Source organism: Amblyomma mixtum, chromosome 3 (assembly GCF_055824585.1).
Source record: "Amblyomma mixtum isolate Tamu chromosome 3, ASM5582458v1, whole genome shotgun sequence".
Taxonomy (NCBI): domain Eukaryota; kingdom Metazoa; phylum Arthropoda; class Arachnida; order Ixodida; family Ixodidae; genus Amblyomma; species Amblyomma mixtum.
In genome coordinates this window covers 274,142,731-274,154,148 of record NC_143014.1, presented here as the reverse complement: position 1 = coordinate 274,154,148, position 11,418 = coordinate 274,142,731, and the positions used below count along the sequence as shown (strand labels likewise).

Sequence of the window (11,418 nt, the reverse complement as noted above, 5' to 3'; positions counted from 1 at the left end):
GGCGTGTAACCGAACTTACAGCACGGCACGAAGTAACTGGTGTCCTTCTTCGTCTGAAAACCTTCTTGCAGATGATATCGTTAACACCGTCACCCGTTGCCTATACTAGCGCTCACTCTCGCAGTCATCTGACGCGCCAGTGAGATGCATACTTAACTGCCCCGGTGGTCTGATTGAGTCAAAACACGGAGACCAGCAGATTACGCCACTTGTGGCGCTCAGACGAATTTCTAAGCGCTGCTGAAAACGCGAACTTAGTGGAAACGTAAACGTTGCACGGTGCCACCGAGAGCTCACGGCTCAACTCACAGGCGGCGCCACCGTTTCCTAACCTCTCTTTAGTGACCACGGGGAATAGCCTAGTTTCGATGCGTAATTTACCAACTGATCGAAGAGCTATGACATCCGTCCTGTCAGTTGTGTGTGTCGTCCGACAGTCTACTGGTTGCTCGGGGCTTCTCGATAGCTTTTTAATACGAAATTAAGGTAGTTAGAGGTGAATAGCTTTTCTGAGAAAAAAAAGAGAAACACACGGTACATAAAATATTCGCAAGCAGTCTAGCGGGTGCTGTGGAGCGCGGCCCGATCGCGCAACACCTGAGGTTGCACACGACGGGCGCCGTTCTGCACCGGGCCTCTGACGACGCCGCCACTTTTGCGTCGTAATGCGGAATAACGTTGAACTACGCTTGGAACCGCAGCGGTGGGCACACCTACCACTCTAGCCACCGAATAGTAGCCCAGGTGAGTAAGGGGGTGGGCGTTGTCATGGGAACTGCGGCGCAGCTCTCGCCATCTGCGTCCCCAAGAGCCTGTGACCAGTCATGGAGTATATTTTTTCTCGTATTATTAGCACGTTTTTATTGCCATATCTACGCGTGGTTACAAACTTATATACACAGGGCGCATTCAGGTGGGCCGCACACCCGAGCTTCCATTCACAATGTCAACGGCGCACACATCTCTCGCATTGTTCACACTCACTTTCTCAAGGCCTGGCTCGCTGTCCGGCCGCGCACAGCACACCTAGGCGTGACTTTACGCCAAATAAGAAGGCAAAAAAAAATTGGAGCCAAACAGCGAAAGGTTGTAGTGAATGTAATACGGTGGTCGTGTCGGAGGTCTCTCGAACAGTTGGGCTGCTCTGCAATGCCGCTTGAAGAAGGTTCACGGCGCCTTTCTGCTGCCGCCAGTAGTGTTACTAGCGCTGACTTCTTCTCGGCCATGCCGTTGTCTCGCAAGCGCTTGGTTTCTACGGCTTTGACCACACCAGCTCTCGCTCACGAGACTGTGGGCTGACCTTTCGTCCGCAGTTTCACTTGAGGCGTTTAACGCTTGCACGTCTGATCAGCTCTGGAGCGTACAAGCACAGTGATTCCGTGTGCCAGCGGTTTTCTTACTTTTCTCCTATTTACACACTGTGGGAGTTTGCCCTCGAGCGTGGAATGCTTCAGAAGTTACACTTGGGACAAGTCAAGGACTACCATAGGAAAACAACCCATTCCGTTTTCTCTCACCTTCGCTCACACTACCCTCGTACAAAATTTGCAAAGCTTTTCAAGCTTATACCAGCGTCTTCAACATTCAAGTGGTTCCTCAGTTTTCCTTGCCATCAGTGTGATTCCATACGGATTGCACCGCACACAGTCAACAAAGCCAAATCTGTTCCATAATACGGCCATGTTAAGACGGTGGTCGCAACAAAAGCACGAGTTCAAGTGGAGCATAAAATTCTACACTGTGCAGCTAGGAACTACGTTTTCGACAGTCCATTTCATTTCATTATCTCCATTTCATTATGTGCTTCGTGCATGATGGCCTTAGTTGCCTATGTGCCATTAAACCCAACACAACACACAACACAACATTTCATTTAGGTGGGTTTGAACGCATTTGGAAAGCAAAGTACGCTACGGTCGACGCGACTGATCGGACCAGTAGCCCACAGGGACGGCAGGGCACTCAGACTAAAGTCTGACTTCAGTCTAGCCGTCCTGCGAAATAGTGCTCTATGGGTATATTCGCATGTTGAGGAAAAATTGAACATGCCGTCCTCTCTTCCCTTCTCCTCTTTGACACCCTGATTACACATGTAAAATAAAACGATCATAAATCGGAATTTGATTCCGCTAAAGCCCTGTCCTCACGGTTTCAAAGCACCAATGTTTCTGTAACGGCGCATTTCCGTGGCTCAGCTCGCCTTTACGTGAAAGCGACAAGTGCTCGAATTCCGTGAGTGTAACGACTAGACTTTCCGCTTCGAGAGCTTGTGATCCTCCCACTTCTCTTCCTCCGCATTGCGTCACAAGACAAGCGAACCGTCCAGGGAGGGAGAACGCTGCTTTCTACAGGGACAATGAGGAGCAGGAGGCGCAGTACGTCCCCGCGGGAGTGGGTGCGGCACGGCAGGCCGCTTCCTTAGCAGGACTCCCTACTCGTCGGCCGGAAAGAGGACGCCGATGACGACAGGGACGACGACGACAAGGAGGAGGACGACGTTGTCGGGAGGGCGAGGGGTGCATGGGAAGCGGCCGGCGCTGCGGGCGACGACGGCGACGGCCGGGCCGTCGCGCTTGGCGAAGCGCTCGCCGCCGAAGAGCAAGGCGGCATCTGCGGCGACACGACGGGCAGCCCGTTGCTGGCGGCTCCCGGCGGGGGATGGCCGTGCGGAGGGGCACCGGTCCCCGGCGGCGCGACTCCGGGCACCCCCGGCGGTGGGACGCCGGGGTACAACCGGTAGGCCATGGGCTTCTGGAGGGCGGCCTGCCGGTAGTAGAGATCCAGAGCAGCCATGGTGCTCAGCGAGGACTGCGGCGACAGGCCCGTGTAGCTGGTCAGCCAGTAAGGGGCCGTCTGAAGCATTCGCTGCACGGCCGCGTAGTTCCCAGCCTCAGCAAGCAGTTCAAGGCCAACAGCCGTCTGGCGCTTCCATTTCGTCCTGCACCAGGAAGGAGGCACGCCACGGGTTAAGGAACAGTCAGCGAAAATACGAGGTTTTGGGCATACGGCTGGGTGTATTAACCATATTTGGTTAGTTAGCATGTTTACCACCGCTCGCTGGTACGAATTGGTGCCGAACATGGCATCTCAAGTGTCAGACCACCAGATCTCGCAAATGGTATCTCGTTTCCTTTTTTTTCAAGTGCACCGTACTACGGCGCACTATAAACGCAATAAAAAGAAAAGCCGACCAGAGCTTAAACACGGCACGAGCGTGGCAGAATCAACAGATGTGCTATTTGAACATCTCAGCACTGACATTGGAGATCACCAGAAGGCTCAGCTACACCGAAGGCTCAGTGAGCAAACTTGGGAGACCGTGTCCAACATGCTCACGTCCTTGAAACGGCAGCGTAAGGCTGCGCCACCGCAGGTACTCAACTTATGGGAACCGATGCATGCATTGTTCGTGCCAATTGAGCACGTTCACAAAAGGCCAGAAGACGACAGCAGAAGGGGGCGTGGAAACCAGCGAAGCGACTTCTAAAAAATTAACCAGACTCACAAATGGCTTCTCGTTTCCTTTTGCCGCTAAGTGCTCTACACTACGGCGCACTAAAGGAGAAATAAAAAGAAAATCCACCCTGAGCTTAAACGCTCTAAACGCTCGTTTTGTACACACGGCGGCGGTGGCGGCGGAAGTCCTTTACGTGAGCGCTCAAGAGATAGCAGCCAAGGGGGACGAAAACAAAAACGCCGGAGAACGCTGAATACGGCTGCGGTCATGCGCGGTCATTCATTTGTGAGCGCTTTCCCGGGCTCACAGCTCCCGAGCGTTCTCCCTCCCAGTGCTTTTTACCCTCTTTCTTTTTTCCGGCGCACGAGCGAGCTCTAACGGGCGTGCACCTCGGAGTCTTCGTCCAGCGCCGGCGCACGCAGATACATCGCGTGCGCGCCCCTCCTCTGCTCCCTTCCATTTTCCCTTGCCTTTTCGTCGGCGCACAGACACGGTGCGAGAGCGCGGCAGAAGCAGCAACGCGGCAGCAGCCGTTTAGTGGTCGCGGGAGAGAGAGCTCGAACGTATATATCTCTCTCTTAAGCGATTCCTGACAGGAGCAGCCGCTTAGACGACGACGACGTCTTAGCGACAGAAGGGTGCGCTTTGCCGTGCCTCGTGGCTGCGCCGCGGCCAGCTCGTCTCCCACGATGCTCAGACACCATACTTCCTGCCGCTAAGTTGCGGGCGCCGGAGTGCGCTTTGGCGAGACACAATTAAAGGCGGCACGCAAAACCTGGAAATGAGACGCCCTCCCGGCAGCCGCTCAAGATGCGAGCGCCTTCTGTTGAGGGCAGGCCGCGCGACGAGAGGCGACGTCGAGCGCCGTCGCCAGAGGCTCCGTCCCCTCCCGCTGTCGGCGAAGGGGACCGAACGCGGATATGCCAGCGACGCCGCGATACGGCGTCCCATGCATGCATGGATGCGGATGCGCTGTCCCTGCCCGGCACGTATACAGGCGGTGAAGCGATGACGCGACTCGCGTGAGTGCAAACGTGCATGGCCGCATGCTGGAAGCTAGCGCACAGCGTCGGTTGCAGACGTTTGGGCACATGGTTGTATCGGACCAGCAGCAGTAACGGCGGTGAAGCCGATAAATTAAATTGGGCGCCATGATGTGCATTTAATTCAAGGGACCTCAGAATATGCCGTCGTTCCACGCCCGTCTATTCGTGGGCGCTTGTCCCCACTTACGCGCCCAAGGTGGTGAATTACACACCGTCTGAAAGCTTGTCGCGTGCCGACGCACATCATATGCTATGCAGCCGCTCAAACCACGAAGTGTGCAACGCGCCAGAATTACTATATGCATACTATGCAAACCTCACACGGCTACGGACGCCTACACATGCATATCGCTGTATAAAGTGAAGAGTTAAAGCGCACAGAAGTACTTCCATTTATGCGCATCCCGCATATACTGCACGTCTATCGTCCGCCACTGGGCACAGCGGCAGTGGCCTACCCTCATGCCTTCCCTCAGCTCCACTAGTGGCCCGTTTTCGGAACCCCTTATATCCTCCAGCTACCTAGGCATTATTTGCGCTATCCAATATTTTCCTTCCCCTCCCCCTTCTTCGGCCTATGTAGCTTACACGGACTCTCAGAAGGCCCTCAGAGCTCTCCACCGTAGAAACCTTCCGCTGGGCCTGCGCACAGCCCCAGATGATACACTCATGCAACTGCGAGCACGCCCTGTAATCCTTCAGTGGATTCCCGGTGTTGGAAGTGGGCCCACACAAGCCCACCGCCGGAACCAGTGTTAAAGATGGGGCTTCTATCCCACCGCTGCCACCAGTGTTGGAAGTGGGGCCACACACCCTCTGCTGGAACCAGTGTTAAAGATGGGGCTTCTATCCCACCGCTGGAACCAGAGTTGAAGACGGAGGGGTCCTGGAGATGACTAACTCGTTTAGCCTCACAGGTACCGGCTCCGAATGACGATGTCGGACTGCGTTATCGAGGAAACTGTACAGAAGGGTTTATTCTACATATTTACAGATGAGAATCGAATGCAATGCAATGCGAATGCTCCGATCACACAACAACATCCCGTTAAATACGGTTCGCGTTCCCCAAATCCCTGACTAGGGAACTTAGGTCGAATAACGTTGTCCAATCGGATGGGCCATTGATGACGCTGGCGGTACCACCCCCGGCACGGGGCGGTGCTGAAGCTCTCTCGCTCTCTCACAGCTTGGGGGGATGAGAAGGGGAAGACAGTCATCAAACACAGATGCGTCACCTTGACCACTGCCGCAAGTGTTCTGTGCGTTGCCTCCGTGGGAAAGCAGAATCCCGCAGTCTCCTCGCAGGTGGTTTAACTTTCTCGAACTACCCCGCCGGATGGCCGAAGCACGAGACCCCTTCGACACAGCGTCTTTCAATTAGCAGCCTCGCTCAGCGTGACCTTGCGTAGCATCATCCCGTTCGGTGACCCGAAGGCCGACTCGGCCAACGTATACCGCTGCTTCCGCCGTGCTGCTGCTGTCAAGCTCTCGCCGCAGCTTTGCCTAACGACGACACTCGTCTGACGGTAATTTCTCCCAGGCCCGTGGGAGACAGCCTCCTTCGATCGATTCGGAGGTTCGGTGATTTGGAGTGCAACAGCCCCGGACGTCGTCGTCTATGCTTCTGCCGCCGGCGCCAGGCCTCGTCATATCCCTTGCTTTGCGATGAGTCACACCCGGCTGCCAGGACCACGTTGTCCACTCTTAACAGCTCGTCCGCGGCCCGAAAAATCTCGAATGGCCAGCGTTCACGACCGCTGGGCAGGAAGAGATGAGGCCGGAGTCGGGTGGAAGGGCTGGTTTCCAGAAATGGCATCCAAGCTCGAACATTCAACAAAGAATGGCATCAGTGGACTGTTCCACGAGACAGGGCACTGACCCACAAGCAAGCGCTCGGAATTTGCCAAAGACCCACCAGGCTTCCCACAATGACAACAAATGTTTACTAAAACATGACTGAATTTTGGCGTAATTTTGGTGCCAAGAAAGCGCAAAATATCCCGAATGAAATCGCCAAAGACGGACTGCTTGGACCAAGGTTAAAAACAAAAACCCACACACAGTAGGTGGTCCTACCAAGTACTCCTGTCTACAACAATCGGCTGAATCCATCAGCATTTCCGTGCGGTTTTCCGTTCCTGAAACGCATCGAGAAATTCTGTTTTTAGAGAGCAGGACTCCCGTCTAAGCAAGCGACCATTTTTGGGGGGACAAAACTGTCATAAGCACGTTTGAGACGGTGGTCAGTCTCAAATATGAACTTTGCGCCGTTCAAGTAGCTCTGGTAACCCGACAACGTCTGTGCCGCCTAAACCAAACGCGCGCTCTTTGTCTGAAGCGCTGAACGCTTCTTCTCTACAGGTCAGCCTGCGGCTGACGTACTGAACATGGTGCTCTTCGTGGCCGTCGCCAACTTGACTTAAAATAGCACCTAGTCCTCTCTCTATCACTGGCGTCACACTGGACTTAAACTCTTTACCATAGGCAGCGGTCCGAAGCAAAGGTCGGGACACGCGCGCAACCTTTCGGCTCCTTCAAGAGTTTTCTCTTAGGTCATCTCAGTGTACGTCAGTGAGGCTCCCTTTCGTCAAGGGATCAACGCTCCGTCTACGCGACTCTAAGCGTAGTTCTACTCGAGCTGCACTCCTGTGAGTGCCGTTATCTCTTGGTAGCATGGGAAATCGACATCTGCGATTTCTAACTCAGTGACGCCCTAGCCTTGTTAACTCAGTGACGCCATAGCCCTCGTCTAAGGTAAGGAAAAAAAACAGTAACCTCCGATCAACTCTTTTTAACTCACAAAGTAGCCTTTCCCTTCCTGATTTCATAAACACACACAGGAAAAAAAAAGAGGAATAAAAAAAAAAACGAAACAGCTACTTGGAGTCGCCACGCGGGGGGGGGGAAAGCTGACTCCCCGCCGCCGAGTTGAAAGGATTAGTCTTTCAGACGCGCCCGCCGCGGTCGCGCTTTGACTGATTGTACTGCGGTCAACTCGTGATAAAAGGCTGCAGAAAAAAACGATCCCCTACTCTCAGTGTCGTTTCCGCGCCCCCTCGAGGCTCTCCGAAAACCTTGGCCGCTCCTACAATGTCGATAACCGACTCTGGCTCTGGACAACGAGCAGTGACCAGCGCGAGAAGGTACCTCTTTCTCTCGCCCCACGCAGGAAGCTCGGCTACCCATTCGCCATGCGCGCTTCCTAGAATGCGGTGTCAAATGTGAAGGACGATTCCTTTTCAAGTGCGCCCGCCGAACACGCCTGCATGTGTCGTCTCGGTTGTTCGACGCCTGCGTTCGCATGCGCTGAGTACCGCGCAACCTTGCGCTTTCTGATCTCTTGGGCCGCTTTGCTTTTTTTCGAACTGGCTTTTTGTCCCGTCTAGGCTTTCTTACAGGCCGATGCCCCTTGAAGCACTTCGCGCCTGTTCTGGTCGGAAAACGCACACTTCCTTTTTCGTTGCTGCAGTCAGCCTTCGAACGAGCTGCACATGTCTCCAGATCATTAACTGCAGCTGCAAGTCTGCGAGGTGCAACGCAGGAAGGCTTCGCCTTTCTTTCCACCGCATTTCTTTCTTTCGCACCTGTCCGCGCATCCGAATTTAGGGCTTTGAATTTGATCCGTTTCCGCTTGGTTCTTGCCCTTTTTCTCTTTCTGCGCCTAGACTGTACCGCGTGCGTTTCTTGATCACAACTAGCTATCTCTAGTTTTTCCGTCGCACTTTGGAAATTTTCCTCGAATTCAAAACTGGCCTCTCCGGCTTTGCAGCAGAGTGCCAGCTCCACGCAGCTGACAGACGGACATGAAACTGCCCCTGAGATCCCTAGCTCATTCCTTTGGGGGTTGTCCTCTCCAGCTTGCCTGTCGCTCTGCGCGCCATTCTCTGCATTGCTGCGCTCAGCTACAACTGAGCCCGCCTGGCTGTCGCTCTGTGCGGCATGCTCTACATCGCAGTGCTGAGCCACTACTGAGCCCGCTTGCCTGTCGCTCTGTGCGTCTTTGTCTACATTGCAGTGCTCAGCTACAACTGAGCCCGCCTGGCTGTCGCTCTGCGCGCCATTCTCTACTCTGCAGTGCTCAGCTACAACTGAGCCCGCCTGGCTGTCGCTCTGCGCGCCATTCTCTGCACTGCAGTGCTCAGCTACAACTGAGCCCGCCTGGCTCTTATGGCTATCCTTTTCCTCGGCAGCCTCGCACTCTTCTTGTGCCAGTATTACCAAGGTAGCCTCTCCGGAGCCTTTGTCACTGAAGCCACTGTGACATCCCAACTCGCCCTTACCGCGGTTGTTACTCTCAAAAGGGGTTTCCGCTGTTTCAACTTCGAAACCTTTCTCGCTAGGAAAATCTCCCTTTTCGCGGTTCTGCCGGTTTGACGCCTGTATCGACTCTACTGAAAGGGTCGCGCTCGTAACTGTCCCGACAAAGCTGTCCATTGCCACTCCTTCCTCACTTGGAGGAGAATCCTCGCACTCGTGTAGTTTAGACGCTATCTCGGAATGCTCTCTCTTAGCATTACGTCCAACTTCTCCGGACACGGTCTCGGATTCTGCGGCTTTCCTTGGACTACCGTACCGGTTGCACACGTTCTCTGCCACTTCCCTCGTGGTGTCGCGATTTACCAACTCGGCTACGGTCACAGACTTTGCGGGTCTTGCCTGCGGACCTATTTCATAAGCATCGCTTGCTCTTTCAGGAGTTCCGGCTCTCACACTACCGCCCTTTCTTCGTATTTCGTTTTCAACTTCTAATATCTTTAGTTTCGTTGTTTCAATTTTAACCTTCCACTGTTGCCGTTGCCGTTCCTTCTCTTTTTCCCACTCTCGATCAGCTTCCTCTTTACGCGCTTTTTCCTCTGTGCGCGCTTTTTCCTCCTGTTCGGCTTTTTCTTTACGGGCTTTTTCCTCCTGTTCGGCTTTTTCTTTACGGGCTTCTTCCCCCTGTACCAAATTCCACGTATCTACCAGCAGTTGATCGTTATTGTTGACCTGTTTACGAATGAATTCGCACAGTTCAATTTTGGTTATTTTGATAGGCACTTCAAAAGACAGTTCCTCGCATATCAACAGCAAGTCCGACCTCCACAATTCCATTAGTTCCATGACAACGCCTTCTCCGCTTTGGCTCTGCTAACTCCACAATGCCTTGAGAATAACCCCTCTCAAACGACAAAGCCCTGATTCCCAGTCAAGATTATTCTCTGAATCTTACAGCCTGGCGAATCCCATAGCAAAAGCCAAAACGCTCACCCGTGGAGAAAGTACGATGTCGCACGGTCCATCCCAGCTGCTGCCAACCAGTGTTGAAGATGGGGCTTCTACCCCACCGCTGCCACCAGTGTTGAGAACGGGGCCACAAAGCCCACCGCTGGAACCAGTGTTGAGAACGGGCCACACATCGACCGCTGGAAACAGAGTTGAAGACGGAGGGGTCCTGGAGATGACTAACTCGTTTAGCCCCACAGGTACCGGCTCCGAATGACGATGTCGGACTGCGTTATCGAGGAAACTGTACAGGAGGGTTTATTCTACATATTTACAGATGAGAATCGAATGCAATGCAATGCGAATGCTCCGATCACACAACAACATCCCGTTAAATACGGTTCGCGTTCCCCAAATCCCTGACTAGGGAACTTAGGTCGAATAACGTTGTCCAATCGGATGGGCCATTGATGACGCTGGCGGTACCACCCCCGGCACGGGGCGGTGCTGAAGCTCTCTCGCTCTCTCACAGCTTGGGGGATGAGAAGGGGAAGACAGTCATCAAACACAGATGCGTCACCTTGACCACTGCCGCAAGTGTTCTGTGCGTTGCCTCCGTGGGAAAGCAGAATCCCGCAGTCTCCTCGCAGGTGGTTTAACTTTCTCGAACTACCCCGCCGGATGGCCGAAGCACGAGACCCCTTCGACACAGCGTCTTTCAATTAGCAGCCTCGCTCAGCGTGACCTTGCGTAGCATCATCCCGTTCGGTGACCCGAAGGCCGACTCGGCCAACGTATACCGCTGCTTCCGCCGTGCTGCTGCTGTCAAGCTCTCGCCGCAGCTTTGCCTAACGACGACACTCGTCTGACGGTAATTTCTCCCAGGCCCGTGGGAGACAGCCTCCTTCGATCGATTCGGAGGTTCGGTGATTTGGAGTGCAACAGCCCCGGACGTCGTCGTCTATGCTTCTGCCGCCGGCGCCAGGCCTCGTCATATCCCTTGCTTTGCGATGAGTCACACCCGGCTGCCAGGACCACGTTGTCCACTCTTAACACCGGCCATATGGGGTTCACTAGTGATCAACTTGCACATCAGCTCACACGGAAAATTTTTCACCGGACGACAGTGATCGCAAGGCCAAGCCCACCGAGGTGGACAAGGCGGTTGTCATCAGAACGGCCATAAAGCTACACTGCACACGCATGCGATCACAACTAACTGATATTACCCCCCCCCCCCCCCCCCCCACCCCGCATCTGTCCCTCACGATCCGAGAAGCTAACGTATACAGCAGAATTCAACTCAAATTACTTGTAACCCCAGCTAAACTACACCTGTACAAACTTGTACAGCAGCCCCATTGCCCTAAATGCCCATCCTCCTACACCGACCTGGAACAACGTCTCTTACTTAACCTCGTCGCTCTCACTTCCCCCACTATACAAATCCCCCTCTCCCTACCTGGGCCACCTGTTTGGCGGGCCCCAACGAGGGCCTATAGGGAGCCGTGGTCCGGCTTGCCATCGATGTCCTAGGCACCTGATTTAAGCCTGCCAATTAAAGTGTTTTCCTCCTATTCCTTTTCCTCCGCGACTCAAGGGAAATGTTTCGTAATTTCGCTCAGCACGCTGCGATGGCCTCAGCTCTAAATTATATATCTGCAGTGACATACGTATCACTACTACTCTTGCCTGCGCGAATTGCTCATA

At 54.0% G+C, this 11,418-nt stretch overlaps 1 protein-coding gene across 2 annotated transcripts in view; it reads right to left on the bottom strand.

Moving 5' to 3' along the window:
- Window positions 1–853: 853 nt before the first annotated feature.
- LOC149354891 (uncharacterized) overlaps window positions 854–11,418 on the bottom strand; it is a 175,808-nt gene continuing 165,243 nt past the window's right edge. For both annotated transcript variants that reach the window (XM_089583546.1, XM_089583545.1), the window contains one exon: window positions 854–2,938. In XM_089583546.1, coding sequence (XP_089439672.1) covers window positions 2,419–2,938 — 520 coding nt within the window. In that variant the 3' untranslated portion in view covers window positions 854–2,418. The remainder of the gene's footprint in view (window positions 2,939–11,418) is intronic.